The 24,459-nt window shown below is 46.2% G+C and overlaps 1 protein-coding gene across 3 annotated transcripts in view; it reads right to left on the bottom strand.

Moving 5' to 3' along the window:
• LOC119461572 (sulfate anion transporter 1) overlaps nt 1-24,459 on the bottom strand; it is a 220,616-nt gene that overhangs the window by 186,756 nt on the left and 9,401 nt on the right. Inside the window, exon 1 of one of the 3 annotated variants that reach the window (XM_049673227.1) lies at nt 8,122-8,167. The exons of the other annotated variants lie outside the window; for them this stretch is intronic. Coding sequence (XP_049529184.1) covers nt 8,122-8,152 — 31 coding nt within the window. The 5' untranslated portion in view covers nt 8,153-8,167. Of the gene's footprint in view, nt 1-8,121; nt 8,168-24,459 lie in introns of those variants that run through there. 3 annotated transcript variants of the gene reach the window in all.

The following is a 24,459-nucleotide window of genomic DNA, read 5'->3' as shown; positions in this document are numbered from 1 at the left end:
ATCGTAAATTTGTGCTGCCACCCGCACAACTGAACAAGATGAGCACCATAGCATCACAGAATATCAGCATCGAATCAGTGAAACAATGAAACACGCACGCACACGCACGCAGAAACTGAAAAAAAAAGCAGACACGAACGCATACAGACACGCACTGAATCTGATGTCATGTCCAAAAGAGTGTTAACGTGAAACGCTGACATCGTTCGATAGCTGAAACGCCATTTCATGACATACGTTCACCTCCGAACTTGTAAAATGTTGAGCTCACGATAACCGCCGCTCATGGTTTGACAGCGGAGACTCAGTGTTACCAGCAGTGACTGCACCAAATGTTTGCCTTTTTTTATGTTATTTTAAGCATTCTGAACTATAGTAGTGTTTGCTGTCGGGCTAGTTGGTGCGTGTCGGAGAGTAACAGTAATAACGCAAAAAAAAAAAAACACGATCACAGTGAGGGGAGGCCATAAAGGCCGAACGAGCATTTCGTTCAACCGCTAATTTTTATTGAGTTTAAGCATGAAGAAGCAAGACAGTAAGTAAGTAAGAATACCTTTTATGAACCTACTGTTTGCAAAAAATAAACAGTTTAAAGTAAACGCTCGTCCTGTCCTTATAGGTGATCTCCTTTTTGTGATCGTGCTCTCGGCGTTAATTTGATTACTATTCGAAGCTATCGCCATACGGCGAAGAAAACGAAAATTTTGTCCACAACTGTCGCTACGAAGAGTCGGACTCATGTCCCTGAAGCAATGTGCACTTCGCAGCCGGGCACGCTAACAAAGCGCTTGACAATTAGTGCACGCTCTTGCAGTTCACACCGACTCTGAGACCGGTGACGCCTGTGCACGCATTTGTGAGGATCCAACAAGCAATTCTTTAGCCCAAGAAGATGACATGCGCCTTGCATGTATAAGCTGTTCTTGACAAGATGGCGGTGTGTTGGCGAGCAATTCGTCATCGTCATGCTCGTGAAAGTAATGTCGATGCAGCAAACGAATGAAAGCGTGCATGACAATGATAATGATGATACTTAGATATGGTTTACATGGTAATGGAGGATGCGAAAGTTGATGGAAAAACAACCTTGAAAGTATCGTTGGAGCTACTGGCAGCAGCAATGTCACAAAAACAACGTTCCATAGATTTTTGTTTTTTGTTTTACACAGTAGCTCAAGTTATTCACAGCCTCCAAGTGTACGATATATATGACCACTGCAAATGTACACGTGAAAAAATGCAGTTGTACACCTACAATGCAGTTGCGTATTGCGTAATGCTCCTACCAGCAGCAAGTTATATTTTCGTCCACTTTCACTGGCCGCCTCCTATTATTTCCACATTTAAATTAAAGAAAAAATTAATTTCCCCTAGGCTCTCTATGGTTCCTTGTCCGTTATATTCATATGGTTGCAGCTAACAAGAAATTGAGACCATCCGATCCCCTTATTCTTCTCGCTTTAATATCACAGAGTTTAAAATTATCATGCAGCTAAAATGCTCATACCAGTCATAGCTTTTCAGGATTCTTACTTCAAATAATTTCACGATTCGTTGGCCTTGATACCGAAAGGATTCCGTATTACTTTCATACTCTGTGAGGTAGTAAAAAAAGCGTCACGCGAGAGTTTGCAGACAAGCCCGACGCCCGCAGATTATAAGGCGCCCTAGTACCCGGCTTCTGCACGAAAGCGATAACGCGTCAACCCAGTGCGTTGAATTGCGCATGCATTTATTATCACGCACTATGGGGTACCGCGAGCGGCATAGAAGAAAGCGGAGCGATTACTGCCGTACTTTTTATTGATTTATTATTATTGTTATTTCACTCGTTTCGTGCAGTTTATGTTGGGCTGTAGGTGATTAAGTGTTTCGCGCACTGTCGACTTTTCTAGCGTCCTTCAGAATAACTTTTTCTTGGACGAGATGGTGTTTACTTAACATGATAAATTGTAGCAAAAAAAAAAAAAAAACTCGAAATAAACGATAACAGTGCTAGGCGAGAGGAAAGGAAGAATGAGCGTTACATCTTTCCTTACCTCTCGCCTCTCACTGTTATCTTTTATTTCGAGTTTTTTTGTTGCGCTACAAAGTATAATGTTTTCTGGCGTCCTCGACCTTGTCCTTTTCAGCAACGCCATTGAGTAAGGCGGGCGTTGTGCCTTTTCCAGAGCCGTTGCCAAACTGTCTATATGACTCTTCTTCTTTCTGGGGTTTTACGCCGTAGTGGAGGGCTCCGGATTAATTTTCACCACCTGGGGTTCTTTAACGTGCACTACAACGCAAGCGCACGGGCGTTTTTGCATTTAGCCTCCCTCCAAATGCGGCCGCCGCGGCCGGGATTCAATCCCGCGACCTCGTGCTCAGCAGTGCAACGCCTTAGCTGACTGAGATACCGCGGCGGTCTGTATCATTCTAAAAAGTTTTTTGTTTTAAATTTAGCTTCGTGTAACGGTGCGTAATACAAAAAATACACATGAAAAAAAAAACTTAGAACCATGTGTATTAAACTGTCAGTGAAATGTATGTGCGTTATGGTTAGCTTATTAATAGGGCACCTGTGAGCACTACAGAGCACAACTTGCAAGCGTAAAGCTTGTAAGTGAGTAAGATTGATCCAAAAAGGGATAAAAGCTAATAGTGCACCGCGGCAGAAATACGTCATAAATATATATTTTTTTTTGCAATTGTAAGAGATACTTTTTCTCACACTCAATTACGGTGCACAACAAACAAACAAACAAACAAGCAAAAGAAAACAAAACAAAACAGAATCGCCCGTGTCGCTATAACTATATTATTGTTTGCCATCTTTGTTGTATACTCTTCCGGGGGAACCGAGAAGGTGATTCAATGTCGTAGCTTCAACAACTGAAAGAACTTCTCCAAATATGGGGCTTTATATTCAATATATATTTTCATGCTAGATATCAGTAATGACTTGGACGACGACCGCAGACAAATTGTGGACCTTAACTAAGAGTAATATATAGCTTCGGGCTTCCAACACCTGGAGAACTCTGCTCACGGTATAGATTCAGAATTCAAACAAGGTTCACGGTCACCTATGTATTTCCTTATATTAGTGTATTACTGGCTTGCAATATTTCGCGAGTTCATGTTTTGGAGAAGTATAAAACCCTTTTTATAATTTCAACGTTACTCTCTGCAAGATATTGTGGCAGTGATCTGCATTTTTCTACGTACGCCATTTACGCTAGGGTTTTGTAGGCATTTCATGTTGACTTCGCCGCAGTAATACTTGTTATGCGGTGAAGCATACGCAATGTAATGCGGTGAAGAGAAGCAATAGTTTGTGGAAGTACTAAGTGTAAACAACGTGTCTTGATTTACTGCACTTTGGCGGCGCCTCCACGACAACAAAGGGGAAGCGAGACCATAGAAGCTGGGACCGGGGCCGGACCGGGGGTTGGGGGCTCGCCGAGGCCTTCACGGGACGAGAGTGTACAAGGTCTTGTATACGAGCGTTACCTGGAACGGTTCCGGCCTCGCCGGCTCCAAAGCCATGGGCGACCTTTCTTTCCAGCTTTGATTCCCCCCCCCCCCCACCTCTCGTGCCCCCTGGAGATCCCTCCCCCCCCCTGATTATAACCTAAGGTTCTCTCCCGTGGTCTCTGTCTGCAGGTATTACTTTTATTTTCGCGCGGTAAGTAGTCTCACCACAGTACACATCTGTTTAGGTACACATCCGTCAGCCCGCTGGTAAATTCCTATGATAAATCGCAACGAATATGGGTGAAACATTAATGCCCAAGTTTTGAACGTACACCCTAGTGCGTAGAACGTAACCGATGTGATTACTGCAAACGTTTGAACGTGACTTGACGATGCGCGATTAGCCGTTGTCTTATCCAAGAAAGTCATAGACGCTCATTTTTTATTTTCCTGCAAGACGCAAAGGCACTCCAGTGGGTGTAACGCAAATAAGGGGCGCTGCAACATAAAGCCATTCCAATCTGTTTCTACTCTATATGTGCCACCAACCCTCCATGATTGGTAAACAAAATTTTGGGCCACTTCCACTTGCCTGTCTGTCATGAGACGTCACGAAAACCGTGAGAACTCCCCATCTGGTAAGACATGTACACACTGATTATGCATAATTACGACGAAGAAAAGCAAGATAGTCTTTGTGATTCTAGGAATCTTTCTCCATTAGCCCTCCGCCATTGGTAAAACATTTGTGGGTTGCGGCCCCTTCACCCGTTTGTCATAGGACGTCACAACACCGTGTAACTCGCCTCATCGAAGGACGCCTACACACTAAAGATGCATTAATATGCCGAACAAAAGCGAACCTTCTTCGAAATTGTCGGTGACTGCACGGTTCCGAAACGAATAGAAGATGGCTGCCCGCCAATCGCTTTAGCACTCGCTGCTCGGAGCTGTCAGGGAGAATCAATGTGTCTGCATATATATATATATATATATATATATATATATATACAATGGTGTTTTGCGTGGCAGTATTACATTGTCGAGCCTTTTCGGCATGTATATGACATTGCGCAGCGATTTATTCTTAGCTGAGGATCAGGGCCCGAATTCACATAAACTTCTTACGCTAGAATGTTTCGCAGGAAAGAATTCTACCCAATCCGGATGCCAGACATATTATTAGTGAAGGCCGCCAGCCAATAGCAAAGCGAACTTACGAAAGAATAGCTTTGTGAATCTGGCCCCAGTTTTAGCGGTATATTTAACCTTCCGTTGCACGCCGCCGCGATTTTCGACCAGCCACATCGCACTAAACCGGGGGAAATGGACCAATTGGAGACGCTGGCACCGCCCTCCTCATCCGGTTACCTGCTTTCACTTTGCTTGCTCGGACACACCCAAACCCTCTCCACTTCCTCGCGCTCCTCGCGTCTTGTCAGCCAATTAGATTTAAAAAAAAAACTGTCAAGGTAGGCAATGATATTTGCTTTCGAAGTAAAGAAAAGTGACTGCCTATAACCGAGGAGAGCATTTGATTTGGCTGTTGAAACAACGCTGCAGGCACCGCTCGAAGCTTGCGTCAGCGGTTACCTAAATTTCACATCATGAGATTGGAATAAAATCAGAATGGAATAGTTTTACGTCATCGTTTTACGTTAAGCTAAGGTGTCATTTTTCATGTTGCTCCGCCATGCTCCTCTGACATCAAAGGATGATCACTTCCGTTCAATACATGGCACAACAGGTTGCGTATCACTTCCGCAATTTTATCTCCTGATCACCGCTACTTTACGCATAGCTTGCTGGAAGAGCCAAGTAACATAACTAACTCAGCCATGTAACTTTATGGCAACGTAGCCTCAAGCGACACTCCAGCAGCATTACCGACAATGTCAAAAGCCTGTAGGGTGCAATCTAGTAACCCAATCATTGTGTCCGGCACCTCACTTTCATCACACCTTTGAAACAATAGCGCAATTGTAACCATTGGTATAAAAACGCGTTATCGAGACCTTATTTGTGCCAAGTTAAACATAGCAATGGATAATGTCAATGTGCACTCAGGAACGGTAAACACGATCAGTTGTTGATATGCTATGACAACAGCGAGATTAGGACCTCCACATTTGCGAAAACAGGAATGACGAAATTAACACTGATATTTTGTTGTATATTAGCTGCGACGAAATGCGAAGCTTAGCTACCGAAGAGCCGGCTATCCGAAAATAGTTTCGATAAACGAAACACCATAAAACACCATACAAACACTGACTACTAATGTGGTACCGGTCGTGTGCATGGCCCTAAGAGCTGACACCTCGAATATAACACATCGCTCGCGGGGTACAATCACTGCATCTTCTATTTCATCACCATAAGCAGCCGCACCAAATTCGTCGTGCCGCCCATTTAAGCCCAGCTTGCAGAAGGAATGCCTCGTCTCGGCAATCTGCATTTCCCTTTGTGTGGTGTATGCCGATTCCAGCCTGTGCCTCCAAAGATAACAGCCTTTCGCTCCCGCGAATTTTTTACAGCCCTAGATTGCAGTTCCATTCTCTTTACACCCGTTCCGTTACTATATATAATAGACCACAGGATTTATGCTGTACTTGTCACGTGACTTGTCCAACTTCTAATTTGCAGAGCAAGCACGTCGACACGGACATAGAAGCGACACTATAAACAACATAACGAAATTCTCTGCATCTCAAACTCAACTACCGATCATCTACCCACGACTGACAACCATTATTTACCTAATGTCACGGTTCTTTATTCATCTGAGTATCACGAAATATTATAAATTAAAGGCGCGAATCGTAATTGTGAAGTGACGAGTACTGACAGTCTAATATTTCGTTTAAACAACATTACTTTATCGCGCCTCCTAACGAGACTACTTGTTTGTTTTCACAAGTATGTACTTCATTAAGGAGCGCCTTGTCCTGTCTTTGTTCCTCTTAGTGTGCTGTCAGTGTTGGCGCTTCATCTTTTGAAAGCTATGCACCAACTAGCCCCACAACGTGTTTTACTGGAAGAGAATCGGAGTGCGGGAGCAAAATGGTGCTTCCCCTCACCCATAACTAAAGCAGGCTGTCAACATATCATGCTAGCAACGTCCTGGGCTTTAAAGAAAGCTTGCACAGGGAATTAAAATGCGATATCGCATCTTTGTATCAAGACCTAAAGAACACAACTGACGTTAAGCGGTAGGACCTGCTGGGAATGAACAAAAAAAAAAATGACAAGCTTCCTACGCGTCTACTTCGCAACGTTACTCCGTTATACTGCGGAGAAGCAAAGTGGGCTGTGCCGGAAGAGCGCGCACCGGCAAGCGACGCAAGTCAGTCGACCAGCGACTAGACATCGGAAGGGGCCCACATGACGTCACTTCTATATATACTCAGATGGGTTGCATAGCTGGGGTGACACTGGTAAATCATTGCCATACCGCTCGCCACCGCTGTAAGCACGCGTCACGACCTCCGGTTCAGACAGTTGAACGCAACAGCTATGACAGAGTCGGGGAGCTACGCGTGCCTCGAAAGTTGTCACAACGTTCCGACTTATGAACCTAACATCTACGCTGAAACTTCAATAAAGAGAGAGAGTTACTATTGACTGTGACGCCGGCGAAAGCAAAATCGGTAGTCGAAATTCAAAACAGGAGCTTGATTCTGGCGCGAATCAAAGCTTAAACGATCGTCGGAAAATTTGTTCCGACTAACGTGCAGAGAAAAGCTCTATGTACCGAGGGGTCCACTGTTAAAGGGAACACTTGAATGCAGAGCATGTCTGGATTCATTCCTTTTCGCAGGGTTACAATCGCCAAGATTTGAAGCAAATAACTTGCGCTGTCAGTGCTGTGCACTGACACTGCTTCCGCAATCATTTGCAGCTAGGGCGCCAGCAAAGTGAGAGCCCCGCATTTGAGTGTTCCCTTTAACAGTGGACCGCACTGTACAGCAGAGATATGCAGAAACGAGGCCCCTACTCTCTTATGCGATCTTCGTCTGGTTAACCTCCCTCCCTTTCTCCTTTCTTCTGTCTCTCACTCTCTCTTCACATGCGACCAACGCACCATGCTAGAGAAACACAGCCTCGAGCACTCACGCATGACACGCATGACACGGCGAAGATGTGGCCGCTGAGACGTTTTGCGTCCTTTCCTTTCACAACAGTCACCACGAGTGAAAAAAATAATGTGAGTAAGGATGTAAGAATAAAAGGCAATCCAGTGCACCACCTACCGAGGCATATACCTACTCACACATATATCCACGCACAAGAAAAAAAAAATGACTGTAGCGCTACGACGCGTCCGTGTCCTCTAAAGACCACAACCACACGCTGCGTACAATGAGCGTACAACGCCTATAGTTCACTGCTCGCGTAACGCAAACATTTGTCGAAATACATGGCTTCAAGCGGATGTTGACAATCGCAGCCAATACATTTAATGCATGAATACGGCGTAAGTCATCGCGCATTCACGTTTATACGCCTCACCTTCGTTGCGACTTGAATCAGCTGGTTTTTTTTTTTCGTTTTTTTCCCTTGTGCTCACCCATGAACGCTCACCGAATTCAACACTGCGCCACAAACCACGGGTCACTTATCTCAACTGTCTCAATGTAGCCCAACCCAACGCACAAAACTCACCGTGAATGGTGTAAATTCCAGTGCGCACCATGATAATCCGTCCGCGGAGACGCGAGCTACAGCGAGCGCAACTGGGGATGCAGATTCCAGCGAAGATATTGATCCCTGTCAGCCCGGAGTTGCTCAAGGAAACGCTCCGCAGTCTCAACCGGCAGGGTGATATACGGCTTGAGAAATGTTCGCGCCACTCCGCAGACGTCACAGCTACCACATACAAGCGTCAAGTGTTCGGTACGTCTTCCTGCATTTTTTTACGAGCCCCCATGCACCTGCCTGACAAAACACTCTCTCGCAATTCGTCCCACCGCTTTTATTTTATTCCCACTCTCCCTTCAGGCTCACCTCTCTCAGCTGCACCTCCACCGGTTATTATTTTTTTGCCCTTTTTTTTGTGCCTACGCTGCTACGTGCAGGCATCGCGATATCTTATCTCTGTGCCGACCGTGAACGCCAGCGCCTGATTAGTGACGGCTGCATGCGGTGATGTCATTTCAGACTAAACTGAGCGAGAGGACGAAAAAGCCAGCCCCACTCAAGCCGAATCTGCGGAGGAATGCGAGGGATGGCCTAGAAAAGGTTTGCGAGCACTGGCTTCCATACAGATGGAACTTTGATTTAGGGCATCAATGCTGTTATTCTGGACATTGTCTGGACTACTAGAGCAAGTCTCTGTAGTTTCAGGGATGAGAGAGGGAGAGAGAAATAACATTTATTAGCACCAAACTATTATTATCAGGAACTAAAGCCCAAGTCCGGGCCTCCTGGTAGGCTCATGCCTCCTGGCCCAGCACGTTCTTGACGTGCTGCACCAGAAGCGGCCCTATTAGTTTTTCAAACCTTCGTGGCGGAGTGGTCCACTCCTCCCCAGCTGCCAGGACGCTGGTTGTGTGGTAATTTGGAAAGTATGGTGTTGTGAAAATATAAGTGTCGTATTAATGTTCTCAAGTATTCGTTTTTTCCCCAACACAATTCTCGAACGCAGTGAGCCATCTGATGAGACAGTATGTATGCATAACTTTTTAGACGACATCGATATTGTGGCGTGAACCTCGTACTCTGCACTCAGTTCAGCGTTACCCAGTAGTGCCATGTCACCCTGTTGTTCAATGTACCCTCTTTTTTGCTTTTGCCTGGCCCTTCGTGTTCTCATTGTAGATTTAGTCATCGTGTTTCCCTATTGTTGGTGTAGTTGGATTGGTACTCTTTTTTTACATTCCCTCTGTATCATTAACCCCCCCCCCCCCTACTATAATGCCCAACGAGCGCTGTAGGATTTCAGTATAAATGAATGAATGAATGAATGAATGAATGAATGAATGAATGAATGAATGAATGAATGAATGAATGAATGAATGAATGAATGATCTCGAAGACTGACCCCCGCCGCCTAGACCACTGCCCTGAACGACGGTTGGCGGATGCCCAAATAGTGGCCGATGGGGGAATACTCCTATACGTAATAGGTTTTGTGAATACTGCCCCAGGACATCTCAAACTCTTGTCTTCGCTCGTAAGAGCCATTTGGCATTCTCCGGTCGCTATCGCTAATATTGTAATCGCTAACATTATCTACTAACAACGATTGGTCAACGTCTGTTCATACGAACCACTTATAGGATATAAAGTGCGTTCTCTTTCTCGTCTTTCTTAAATTGTTGAAGCATTTCTTGACTTAATCTCCTGCCTAAGTCACCCTAATGCAGTGTATCTTCGATAATTTTGTAACTTTATACCACCGCCTTCGAATGGAATTGAATTCTGGGGTTTTACGTGACAAAACCGTGATTTGATTTTGAGGGACGCCGTAGTGGGGGACTCCGGAATAACTCTGACCACCAGGAGATCCCAATGCACGTGACACCAATGTACGGGACAAAGGTATACTTGCATTTCGCTCCATCGAAAGGTGGCCGAGACGGCCGGGATTCGATCCCGTGACCTCGTGCTTATAGCAGCGCACCACCGTTAAGCCTCCCCGGCGGGTCGCAGTGCCGTTAAAAATTTCTTCTTTTTTTTCTTCGCATGGTCATACATTGGAGTTACCTGCGTAGCCATATCGCCTTGAACCCCGACATTTCCCGCCGCGTTTCAGAACTACCATTGATGAAAGCTGCCTATCTTCATGGCACAAACTTTTATGTCGTTTCCATTTTCTGTTTATTTATAGGACACTTGTTCAGTTTTTTCTTTGTTGACGTTAATTAGATTGTTGTGAAAGCAGGACAATACAGCTTGAGCATCCTGTTGTAGGTTAAATATTGCTTTAGAGTAATTTATATGCCTGCGCCTTATACGCCTTAATAACAACATGCATAGCCTGGCCATCGTAGAAAATAATAATAACACACGTTTAGCCAAAGCCAGGGATAGAGGGTCTCCAAATGCTGCAGTAGAAAAAGTGTTAGCCGTCATATAGCTTCGGCTCAATATTATATAAAAATGACAGTTACTTGAAGGTGAGTACTAGCTTCTGTTGCTGTACATGGCGGGAATAAGGTGAAGCGGAAGCCTCACATTCCGCGAAAAAGAATTTATTAATCTTTTGTGTTGTGACCATGGGTGTTACAAAGTGTATCATCTGCCTTCTCACTGCCTGCAAACCGGCAGTGTACTGGAAATCACCGAACTGTTACTACATTTTCAGCATGACATGCCAAGTGGTGTAGGTATGCTTTGTAGTGGACCAAAATGCAATCGTCTGATATTGTGCTTTTCGTGCAAGGGCTTGAGTCCGTGCTGATTTTGAGTCCGTGAAAATTACGCATTGTTGTCGAACTTGCCATGATATGCGCTTGATCGCCTGTTTAATTATATACACACCAACTAATTAAAAATTAGCAGTGACTTAGCTCGGCTATGCCAGTATATACGTAGCGTGATCCAAGTCGGCCACATCGTTCAGAACCGGTAGACCTGGTGGCATGGGCGGGCAACGATACCCATTGGTAACGCTACAGAATGGAATATTCTGCTTAACGAGAAAGTTCTTGTACGTTGTACAAACCCGCGCCACGGTTTCACCCCACTCAGGCGGCGCCGCTAAACTCAACGTTTCACGCATGACACTACTTACCGGCGTCAAGTCTTTCATGTGCCACAGTCTTTCACACACGTCGCACACATATCCAAACGGATTGTTTACGAAGTCCGTCTCGAAGGTCTGAGTCGCGCTGGCGCTTTCGCTAAGTTTCACCGTATAGTCAGTCAATCGGCGAGCCTTGACTTAATCGACGGCGTCTTGTTGCTGCTGCTGAGATGGTAGGGCACGTCGCCCAGCCTCCTGGCGACGCCGCTTTGCTAGACGTTCCTCACTTTGCTCCGGTGTCTCCGCAGCACGTTTAGCCTTCTTCTGTACGTTCTTCCTACGCTCAACCGCTAAAAACCAGGCAACTACTTCGGGATCCGATGAGTCAAGCTTCTCCGCTCTTCTGCGCCGCTGAGCAGCAATTTCGCTCTCCTTCTCCATGGCTATACCACACTGGCAAACGCCCAGCGCAAACGACCAATTAAACGACCAGCGCAAACGCCGTGTCCAGAGCAAACGCCCGGCGCGCCAGCTGTGCACCGTGCGACGTCATTGCTCCTCGCGCATGCGCAGCAAGGCTCTCCAGGAGCCACGCGAAACGGCTCAACCTCGGCCAGTGTAGCTCACGCTACAAAAGTCTCTGTCCGTCCGCTGTGTACAGAAAACTATCATCGTCAACATTCGTTCCACGCACAGCTGGCGCGCCGGGCGTTTCGCGTGGCTCCATGGAGCCACGCGAAACTGCTCAACCTCGGCCAGTGTAGCTCACGCTACAAAAAATAAAAATAAATTAAGGGGTTTTACTTCCCAAAAGCACGGGCTCCGTGCTCGGTCCCGTCTTATTTTTGTGTTATATCAACGATATTGCAGAGACAGTTTCTCCAGGTGTTAAGGTTCGGTTAGTTGAGTCCGAAAATAACTAGATATAGCTACAGAATAGCTAAACTAGCAACACTGCGCACTGTCGCCTCGCCGCGGCGACACGGAGCTTTTATTCTGTGCAGTGACGTCATATCCGCAGCTGTGACGCGGCTGTTGCGGCTCGCATGTGGCGAGGGTGGTGCGGCCGCTGGGAGGCTCCGCAACGCTTGGCTGCGGCGAGAGTAACCTGGGAGAGGATGGTAACCTGGCCGAGCGATGACGTCAAGTGCGTTGCCTAGCAACGCTTCGCACCAGCTGTACGAGGCATTGCTAGGCGACGCACGTGACGTCATCGCTCGGCGAGGTTTTCCAGCGTGCAACTGACGGCAAACGCCGAAGTTATACGAGAGCTTCGCTGGTAAAAAAGATCGCCGGAAGAGTCATGCTGTGCCGAAACAACATCGGTAAATATCTATGCGTAGTGGGACACTTTACGCTCATGTACGCCGGCGCTTTCTGTTTAATTATGACTTAGGCATGTTATCATTGTCGACTGGTGATAAGAGAAATCATACACGAAAGAGAGCGCCTAGCGGCATCCCGTGTGGCGCCTGTTTGGAGGTAGTGGTCGATCGTACACACGACGCTTATGTAAGAGATGTTTTGTGAGAACAGGTACAATAATGTTCGCGTGATCTCACACCAAGGCCGCCTGACGGTGTCTCGTTATCGTGCCACAAATAATAGAGTATCTACGTGTGCTAAGATAAACTATGTCACCACTATGTAGTGGAGCACTTACACCGTAAATGATAGCGTCAGCGTCTGGTAGCCTCGCGACCTGCAGTGAGCTCTTGGCTCCCTGTCCTGTATGCAGATTCAATTTGAGATTCAATTCATTTCTTTTCTATTTTTGTTTTCCCTAGTGTACATTGACACGGACCCTCCAGGGCTACAAGCTGCGGTCGGCAGCTTGATTGGTCTCTGGAGGCCATTGGTCGACCGGCTTCGCTAATGATAGGTCCGACATCACGATTGACTGGTATTTTTGCGCTTATGAACATTTCTAGCGTAATGACTTTTTTTCCTTTATGGTGAATGAAGGCCCTGGTCAGCAGTAATGAAAGGTGACGGGCGATTCTTTCCTCGACATCGGTGATGCCGGCGACGCTCATTGAGAACGACGAGACCGTGTGCAGCATGGCTTAAGCTTGTTTTTGGCCACCTAAGAGCGTTTCGCGCGTCAAGTTCGGGGCAATATATTCACACAAACACACATACACAAAACTCCTCTAACTTCAGAACAGCTCGGAAGAGCATATGCCAACCAATCGTAGTATTGGAAATATCACTAGTGAAAGAGGCAAGTCTATGGCAAACAGCGCGTACGAACGAAGAACATTGTGTATTGATCTGCTGCTTCTATTTATTTATTTTTTTTCAATTCACTTTTTTTACAACTTATCGCCGCTTTTCAAAAGGACGTGAAGCATGAAGCTGCACTTCGCGAAATGAACTTTCTTGAAGTGCTAGATCTTTCAGACTCTCACTAGGATAGAATGGTGGTTCTTGCATGGTGGACAAGCTGTCATAACTTTACTTGCAACTGACCAGAGGACAAAATGCAAAAACGCTCGTTCACGTACATTTAGGTGCAGGTTTAAGAACTCCAGGTAATCGAAATTAACGCGGAGTGCCCCACTACAGTGAGCCTCATAATCATATCGTGCTTTTGTATATACGTAACGCCCCAGTATTGAATTCCTGCCGCTCTCCTCAAGATACGGCTTGCAAACGTAAAACAATAAAATAAAATAAAAATAATCCACTGCAGTTATATTTGCTGACATTCCACGTCGTCTGGTTCAAACTGAGGTCATTCGGCTAGTTATCTCCAAATTACGCTGACTCAGCACCGATTACGGGAGCGACCTGCACAGCGCTAACACGCCGTGGCGCCTATCGCATTCTTTTGTTTTGTGTTTCGCGTTCATCGCTATTTCCGCGTAGTCCCTTAACTCTCGGTGTGCCGCCTTCATGGAAAGCATTGGCTGCTCTAAAACGGCATTTACGAGTCAAATTCGGCTTCTTGGTGCTTGTTGCGACATCAAAAACGATCGTCTCGGAACTTTAAACCTTACGAGTTCATTAGGAGCAGCTTGTTGGGCGAGTTGTTACGTGGTACTACGTAAGGGTACGCTAGCAAACCGAAAGTATGACCAGAGACAAAAAAAATTAATGAGGCAGAACACGGAGAAAGGAACAGGAAGGTACCCTACCTGTCACTTTCTTTGTGTCTTGCCTCATGATGCTTCGTGGTTACAATTTCCGTTGGCTCGCATACCCTTAAATAATTTAACCCTTGCGCCGTGACTGTGGAGATAACTCGAGCACGCACCCTGACACAAATCCTTGTCACTCCCAGGCGTGCTCATTTTGAGTTTTCCGCGCACTCCCTGCCTGTCCACAAGCAACTCGTGTAGCAAATAAACTTTTTGAATACTGCGTACATGTTGTGGCGTAATGCAGATGCCATCGAAACGCACAACACTTAGTGTTGCAAATGTAAATTATGACAGCAGTCGAAGCAAATGCCTTAATGCCATGTCGCCCTGCCTCGGCAGTGGTGTAAGAAGAAAAAAATGTGGTTGATCCCTCTTATATAGGAATCGGTATAGAACACGAAAGTGAAACGTGTCTTCACAGAAGTAGTGTAATGTTTATTGCACATTGATATATAATGTCTATTGGTGTTTTGTGGCTAAAGCGCCCTTAGGCGTTGATGCACCCACGCTGACGCCTGGTGGCACGTCTCCTCCATCACGACTACCAACGTCGATGACCATGAGCAACCGTCGTGCATATGGAAGCTGCACTACGCTGCACACGCTAGCACAACGCGAAAGACGAAGCACGTAACTGACACACTAATACAACGCGCAAGACAAAGCACGTAACTGAATCGTCACCGAGTCAAATCAGTGCGTACAGCGCGTCGTAATTGCAGCCTCCGCGATCAACTTCAGAAACATTTTCAGAGCTAATTGCGGAGGCCACGCTCCGCTGTGCTGAGTACGGTGAACGCCACCTAGGTGGCGTTGGTAGTGCTTCTTGATGCCAGCGTCCCTTCGAATGCTGGCATCGAGGCGTCGTACTGCTGAGACCACCGAAGCGTTCACTGTCGGTGCGCGTTAGTGTCATAATGCAGTACTTCTCTTTTCTGCTCGTAGGCGGCGGCACCGCCTCGAGCAAGAGCGCGGGTACACGGAGGAGTGTTAGATATATAAGGCGCGTCTGTGTAGCTCTCTGCAAATGCGTTTGTGGCGCAATGGGTTAAACGCTCGGCGATCTATCGTCGCGGAAAAAAATACTTTGCCGTTCCTTCCTCCGTGTCGGCAGGGAAGCCACGGCGATCCAGTGTGGCAGGTGCGTCCACACTTTGACAGACGAAGGAATTGATTTACGAACTCTCGATGAATTCTGAATCGTATTAGGGCGCAACTAGAAAGAATAAGCTTCTACGTGGCATAAAATGGCAGCAGAACGAACACGTGACAAGAACCTTGCAGGTGGCTGAAGAGTAGCTGTGAAACTAAAACGAAGAAGAAACATGAGGAAAAAGAAACTCGGGGGTAATGGAATGGTAAACTCGGCGGTAGTGCAGTTTCACTCAACGTGAAAGCTGGGGAAGTGCGGAACAGTGATTCTTCGGTGTTTCCCTTGTGTTTTCCTTGTGTTTATCTTGTTTTATCCTGTGTTTAGCAATCGATAATTCGTTTTGACACCTGGGCTAAGTCGCAGCTGGTGGGAGACCGCCACGCACATGGAGCCAAATCTCCACGCACATGGAGCCAAAGGCTTTGTTGATGGTAGAAGCAAGTTTAACACATTTCTTTTAATTAATGTGCTACGATTATTCCTGCCTTTTAAATTATCCTGAATCATGTTAGTTTATTTTGAACCGGTTTTGATCCATTCTGCACTTGTTTTGACTCTGTTTTGAGCACTTGTTTTTGAGCGTGATCACGCGACAGACGCCGACAGCCCGGGAGCCTAAACTGCTTCACACTTAAAAGAAAACGGCAGTCATATCGTTAAGCGTCCATTCGGGCAAAGCATTCGTAATCGTACTGCGTTACTTGTTGGGAAACACGCACCTTCGTCCACACGCAACGGTCGTTCGGCGCACTCGACTCGCAGATTGTACGACAGTTTGTAGGAAATAAAACGAAGACGGCCGCCAAGGTAGCTGCCCCCCCCCCCCCCCCCCCCCCTTCCTTTTGAGGTTCGTTAACGAGATCCCAAACGGCTATGTTACAGCCGCTCCGCGCTTACGATGAGCTCGCGATGTACGTCAGAGCGAGATAAGCAGTTCAGCGAAAAAGCACCAAGGGAGACAGAGATAAAAGGGGTAAGATGGTGCCTTGCTTTTTCACTGTGTCTGGCACGACATTCCAGCAATAGCTGGAGCGGTGATATCAGGGGTACCCCAAGCGGAAGACACATCGAGATTCTTAAGGTCAGCGGCTTACGAAGCTGTAGCTTGAATCGTCCGTGATCAAATACACGTGAAAAGCAGGAAGCATTCTAATAAACGATATCTTAGCCAAGGTAAATGAGATTTGCTGCACTAAAAAGTCAAGGTTAAGTGTCACTTAAATATCATATGATCGCGGAATTGTGATTCGGCGCAATCAAGGGACGAAAATCGCTAAGTTAAAAGAATGAAACTCCCCTTTCGGAGCTTTGGAACCTAGCAAGAAATGTGTTTTCAAAGAGTGCGATACGCCCGAAGTAGGACCGCATATAAATGGTACAAACTTCATGTATACATCACTTTAGCCCTTCATCAGGTCGAGATAACATATTTGTGATATTTGTCTTCAGCGTGGAATTAGAGATGCGTACGCACTGAATTTTTATTGTTTGCATATTTTACGATTTCCGTCTACGCGGCTATCCCCATAAGCCCGAAACCATCTAAGTTTTGAGATTACGTACAATCCAGCAGGCTCTTATGCTGCGAAAGATGAAATAAAAATACGGTGCCAATGTTATTACTGATATGATTCCATACATTTTCATTTCGCATAGTCTGAAGGCTATACCAGCTGAAATGTGCTATGTAGTTTCTAGTGCTATGTGCTATGTAGTTTCTAAACACACACACACACACGCACACACACACACACACACACACACACACACACACACACACACACACACACACACACACACACACACACACACACACACACACACACACGCACGCACACACGCACGCACGCACGCACGCACACACACACACACACACACACACACGCACGCACGCACACACACACGCACGCACGCACGCACGCACGCACGCACGCACACACGCACGCACGCACGCACGCACACAGGAGTGAGTACATCGCTTTCCTGTTACTGTAAGAAAATTGTGCGCCTTTTGGAGATTATGTTGACATCTAACGATAATCGTTTTCTATCTCGTGTGCATTTTCTTTTCTTTAATGCTGCGCCGGCCCTTCGTGCTGACAGGTCACGAACGTCATGCGCGTATCAGCCAGATTTAGGCCTAAGTTGCCGATAGGAAAGCGTCGTAAAAAAAAAAAGAAGTGAGTGCAAGATTCATGACGATTGTTATTTGGGGAAAAGATAAGCCCCCAGTGGCGTAAAAAAATCACAGATTGTACGCCTGTCCAAACAATCGTGCGAGCGCTCCCATATCCAGGCACGTTAAGGATGTGCTGAGCGAGGAGGAGAGGTCACATGAATGCGCGAAGTCGGGGTCCAAATAAAGTGTACTCTTTCTTTGTTCTTGTCGTACCTCTCTACAATGTAGCCGCAATGTGCTTGGGTAGGGAGCGGAATTCGCACGCACGCGTAAGTCCTATTTTACACCGCCTTAACGCGTGCGTGTGTATGAAGGCTCGGGGCTGCATTGAGCCATCTAACAGAGGCCGCCAATTTAAGGGTCCCTAGAGAGAAAAATATAGGTCAAGCTGTATTGGTTAATTACTCTTCTACGATGCCAAAGACGACACTCTCACAGAAGAGTCTTGATAAGCCAGATAAAGAAACAAAAGCAAAGGACGGGAGGCGGCGCCGTCACGTTATGAAACTACCTCACTATATCACCGTGACATCGTGGACGTTAACAGATACAACCGATTTAGAGCCTGCGCACAACAATATTTTCAACCCGATGATTCTGAGCCCGATACAACGTTTTATTGCATCATGAATTTTGACCGGGTCTTCTCGTGCCTAGTTAATTTTTTTACTGGTAAATATTGACCGTATTGTATTCTAAAGGAGCCACAGGCCGAACTTAGCAAGTTCCTAGAACATTCACTGTGCCCCAGCGAACGAAAAGAGAAAATACATTGAAATCTGTTATGTTACATTGTCGTATACCGGCGTTGAAATTTCGGCGCGAAATATGAAAAGTAGTTTGCCCTTTATTTCCTCTTATATTAATGAGCCTCTAAGAGCGAAATACCGAAAATTGCGTTTTGAAAGAGTAGTTTGTCTGAACTGATATGTTGCTTTATTTTAGTGTCCCTTTACGACAGCTTACGTCTGACGAAACGGTGGCAGATGGATCGATCACCGCTGCCCTTGTTTGGAGCTGTCCAGTGACCCGTGCAGGTACCCCTTATCGGCTACACCGCACAACGGCTTTAGAGTCCCATACAGCCGAGAGGCTGTGTAACGGGGGTGCGCTTTATCTCTATGCCTGCCTTGCCTTAGCAACCACATCAAAGGCCACCTTATTCGTGCAAGATAGAAACGCGACTCGAAGATTTCCATTGGTCATCACTGACAGTAATTTCCAGTGCTCCAGCAGTATTCACCTTGTCGTATGCGACAGTATGAAAGCGGCATTGCGAGAATATAAAAATGTAATTGTAGGAGTCATGAGGGAGCTAGTGGCCGAATACTGCACCAGGGAGGCCAATTCCTGTTCTGGTGGAGAGTGACTTTGTTGATGCTTAGTGGGCCTTCCTAATTTCGTTACACCTGGACTAGTATAGCCCCACTAGCCATCGGCGATATATTTGTTTTGCTGGTGTCAGGCGCCACTCCATGCCTGAAAATGTAGTGGACTGGAGGATGATTCGAACTTACGACCTTCAGATTAGAAGCCGGGTGTTCTACCTCTGCTCCACGCCACTGCCGCGAGGAAGAAATTTACGGAAGATTAAAATTGGGTTAGAATGCATACGGCAGGCATTGCCAAATCCTGACTGGGAGCTTACCACCGTCGTTGAAAAGATAAGTGTACAATCATTGCATTCTACCGGTGCTAACATATAGGGCAGAGACTTGGAGGTTAACAAAGAAGCTCGAGAATAAGTTAAGGACCGCATAAAGAGCAATGGTCCAAGGATCTTCATTTCCGAAAAGGGTCTAGAGTCCAGCCGGTACTACGGAAGGGGTGTAGAAATATCTATATATAAAAATTCAAAAGGGCGAAGTTGTCCTTAGGGTACTAAAAAGATCGTTTAAATTCGCGATTTCTGGCTAAGTTACCCACACTGTTACAATGAGGCTAAATTGAGTGATTGTAACCATCGGAAATCCGGTGCAATGTTGAACTGGCGCGGTTTAAGGCTTAAATTGACGCCGGCGAGGTGACGGAATTAAGTGTTGTTGGCTGCTGCTGCTGGCTCGGTAGATATGTCGATTCTCTCCAGATACAGTTATGGATAGAGTATATGTGAAGGTTATGCGTGCGCCGAATGCAAGCTTCAGCAAACGCCGTCTTGGGTCACCTTGTCCGACTCACAAGCGCCCCTGCATTCTCTCAAGTCACCACGCACATAGGAACAACTCGCCACGGACATCATGTGACTGTGTTCTAAAGCCAGCGAGCTGCATCACAAGGTTGTGTGGCAGTAGCTACCATCCCACTCTAATAGAAACGTTCCGACTGACCGCGCTGCCACAGCTGCACGCAACACTTCGACAAAAAACAACGTTCCAGAGAAAAGACGCAGCAACTGGGATATCCACAGCACTTTGCGTTCGCAGAGGTCTTCCCGTTTTGATGAAAGCCTTGAGTACCCTCTGTAAAATCGATTCGCCTTTCCATTTTCACACGCCATGAATCCCCAATAGGCAAATCCAGGCATGTCTTCCGCGCGTCATACTCAACGTGGCCTGTACGAACTTAAAATTTTTGTTGACAGGGGCGCAACTAGGAAGGGTGGGTGGGAGAACACCGATGGAGCAATCCCCCCTTTCCGCTCTGCCCCCAGTAATATCTGTGTACCAGGGTACCTGTGAAAAATATTAGGCCTAACGTTAAGGGACAGGAAGAGAGCGGTGTGGATCAGAGAGCAAACGGGGATAGTCGATGATATTCTAGTTGACATTAAGAGGGAAAAAATGGAACTGGGCAGGCCATGTAATGCGTAGGATGGATAACCGGTGGACCATTAGAGTTACAGAATGGATATACCAAGAGAACGGAAGCGCAGTCGAGGATGGCAGAAAACTAGGTGGAGTGATGAAGTTAAGAAATTTGCAAGCGTAAGTTGGAATCAGGTAGAGCAAGACAGGGGTAATTGGAGATCACAGGGAGAGGCCTTCGTCCTGCAGTGGACATATATAGGCTGATGATGATGCTGCTGCTGATGATGATGATGATGATGATGATGAAAAATGTAATTGCGATAGCTTGGTTTCATGATGCTTGCAGTAACGCCCGCTTATGCTCGCCATAATGCTTTGTAGCTGCTATGCACGACCTTTTGTTGCGTAGCCAGAGTGCCCTGAAACGACCGCTCAAAATTGTCCTGAGGTGTCTTTTTTTTGCTTTAGGTACATTATAGATAGGACATGTTGGCGCCTTAAAGCAGTGCAGGCTACTCTTTTTCACAGAGAATGATTACACTCTAGAAATGAAATCACCAGGCGACATCGAACAAATAAAAGGCCACAAGAATGAAAAAGTCTCACTCGAAGTCGAATGACGTAAATGCACTGAAGATAGCTCATGATAAATATCATTTGGAGCACACTGGAACGTAAAGCCAGCTTACAACAGAGATCAGGCAAAACAAGCTGGAACTTCAGTCAGTCAGAAAACAGGAAGTCAAGCGCAGTACATCACGCAAAATAAGGGCAAACGAAAACAGAGACCGCTTATATGGGATGACGCAAATTGCAGTTAATAATTTCCAAATATATTGCTCGTTTCCAGCAATCTCTGGAGGCCCACTAGCGCTCGCTTGTGTCAGATTTAGGCGCTTCTCGCAGTGACCGCAAATGCCATAGCGTATACACGCCACTGCAAGCTTTCTTAAACTATAGTTGGCTTTCGCATACAGCGCGCTGCACTGCAGAGTACATCACTAACTCTCTGGCTGACGTCGGGCACTTATACTTCAAATACGCGTGATGGATTGATGAGCTTTTACGTCCTAAAGCCGAGGAGCGCGGGCAATATGGATGGACATCGTAGTGGAGGGCTCTAGATTATATGAACAAACTTGGGCACTTATAGGGTATACTCTTATTCACACGAACGTTCTCGCATTCTGCTCACGCAGGTATGTGGCCCGTGCCGCCGGGAATTGAACCTACGACGTTGCAAAAAGAATTTTCGGTCTGAAACGTGACGTTATCATCTGACAGACCTCTTGCCAGTAGCGCACCCAGGATCTCTGCCAGGGGGGGGGGACAGTTTGCCAATATCATCTAAACAGCACTAATTTCAATTTCTTCATGGGAAATTGTCAAAAAATGCGCTTTTTGCGAGTGTGCAGACGATTGCGCGTCTTACATCTTAGTTGCAGTACTCAAATGTACAAGGACAGATAAGGGGTTAAACAAAAGGGGGGGGGGGGGTGTAGTCGGCCTCAGGGGGGGGGGGGGGGGGGGGGTTACAACCCACGAAACCCCCCGTCGGTTCGCCACTGCCTCTTGCTCAGAGGTTAAGTGCTGCGATTCTCAATGAGCGATTCAGACAGAAGACTCTGACAAGGCTCACGCGAGGACGTAAATGTTTCTCAGGAGACTGTCCAGTCGACTGCGGGCGTTGTTTCTAATCTAAGCTTGTGTTAAACACACACACGCACGCACGCACGCACGCACGCACGCACGCACGCACGCACGCACGCATACATACATACATACATACATACATACATACATACATACATACATACATACATACATACATACATACATACACCCGCCGCGGTAGCTCAGTCAGCTAAGGCGTTGCGCTGCTGAGCACGACAGCGCGGGATCGAATCCCGGCCGCGGCGGCCGCATTTCGATGGAGGCGAAATGCAAAAACGCCAGTGTACTTGCGTTGTAGCGCACGTTAAAGAACCCCAGGTGGTCAAAATTAATCCGGAGCCCTCCACTACGGCGTGTCTCATAATCAGAACTGGTTTTGGCACGTAAAACCCCAAAAAGAAGAAGATGCACACGCCAAAAAAAGAAGGAAAGATAAGGACTGTTGCATCCCTGCTCCACTTTAAAATTGGCTTATGGGGTTTTACGTGCCAAAACCACAATCTGATTATAAGACACGCTGTAGTGGGGGACTGCGGAATAATTTGGACCACTTCGGGTTCTTTAACGTGCACCTAAATCTAAGTAGACGGGTGTTTTCGCATTTCGCCCCCCTCGAAATGCGGCCGCCATGGCCGGAACTTGGTCCCACGACCTCGTGCTTAGCAGCCCAACACCATTGCGACTAAGCAACCACGGCGGGTCCTGCTCCACTTTCCCTTAGCTGTTGTCATCCGGAGAATTTAATCCAACTGAAAATTGGGCAAGTTGATAATGGTCCGTATCGCCACAACACCTTTTAGGGCAAGGGTGATCAAACAGACCATATGTACTGACTACTTACAATTAAGAACTCAGTTCGTCACTGTTAATCGCGCACAGTCATCATCAGTCACAGTCACGTCAGGTGTGCCTCAGGGTTCGGTGCTTGGACCTCTGTTATTTGTAATTTACATTAATGATGTAGTAAATGTTACTAGTAACACCACCGTCAAGTTGCGTCTGTATGCTGATGACTGCGTCCTATACCGCACTGTTACCAATGCTAATGATCAACAGGAATTAAACAATGTTTTTTCATTGTTCTGCGAATGGAGTAACACTTGGCAAATGAAAATTAACTTCACTAAAACAGTTGCAATGACCTTTGGTAACAAAAAGAAACCGCTACATTTCTCTTACAATGCTAATGGTAGTCACTTGTCCCACGTTAATGACTTCAAATACCTGGGTGTGATCTTTTCACATAACTTAAAATGGCATGCTCACATTAATCACATCTCTGGAAAAGCACTTAGGAAACTCGGTTACCTTAAACGAACCTTAAAACATGCAACAAAGGAATGTAAACTAACTGCCTACAAATCGCTAGTTCGCCCGATGCTGGAATACGCGTCAACTGTTTGGTCCCCTCACTATGCTTCTGACATTGACCTTTTGGAATCAGTTCAGAAAAAGGCAATCAGATTCATCTGTGGTCGTTATGATCGAGACTTTTCACCTTCATCACATGCTCGCATCTTATCATTGCAGACTTTGAAACATAGGCGCACACGTGAAAGAATCATCTTGCTTCACAAGATTATTCGCACGTCATCCGGTATTCAGGCTCCCTTCTCTTTTAAATCTCCTAGCGTACGCGCAACCCGTCATAGCCATGCACTAAACATTGTTCCTTTCAGGACACATTGACTGTTTTAAATTTTCTTTTTTTCCGCACACAATTGAAATATGGAACAACTTGGATGGTTCACTACGCGCATTGCCTTTTGCAGAGTTCATTGAGCAATTACCTAACCTTATCGCCTGTTAGTTTGTTTGTATAATCTTAGTGTTTGTTCGTTTGTTTGTACTAAAATCTTGTACCCACTCCTGCTATGTCTCGAAATAGAGACAGCAGTATTTGTAAATAAATAAAATAAATAAATAAAAACATGCTTGAGTACCAACTGAAACAAGGCTGAAAGTTGGGCAAGTTCGTTTACGTTCATGATGAAAAACCCAGCAAAATGAACACGGACGCACAGAAGAAACACACGGACATACGCTGACTCGCAACTGACGCTGTATTGCAATCACATTAACTCATATACATATGTTGCCAGAACCCTAATTAAAAAATGAACGAGAACAAACAGCACCCCTTCGATGAACCACTATCAACACACGTGCCGAGAAAATACGTATCATAAAGTTTGTTAGATGAATTAGAGCAGCTTGTATACGTCACAACGTCGCTGCCTGCAACCTGCAACTGCGCATACACGGATAATTTCCTCGCCAGAGGATCGCCTGCTCCACAACTGTTCTGCACAATTGGTCTGCGACTTCCCTTCACCAATTCAAGCTGTTACAGGCTAGAAAAAAAATTGTGGGGTTTTACGTGCCAAACCACGATCTGATTATGCGGCACGCCG

This window comes from Dermacentor silvarum, chromosome 8, assembly GCF_013339745.2.
Source record: "Dermacentor silvarum isolate Dsil-2018 chromosome 8, BIME_Dsil_1.4, whole genome shotgun sequence".
In the NCBI taxonomy this organism is placed as follows: Eukaryota; Metazoa; Arthropoda; class Arachnida; order Ixodida; family Ixodidae; genus Dermacentor; species Dermacentor silvarum.
Note: the sequence above shows the minus strand (reverse complement) of the source record. Positions and strands in the feature narration are given on the sequence as shown.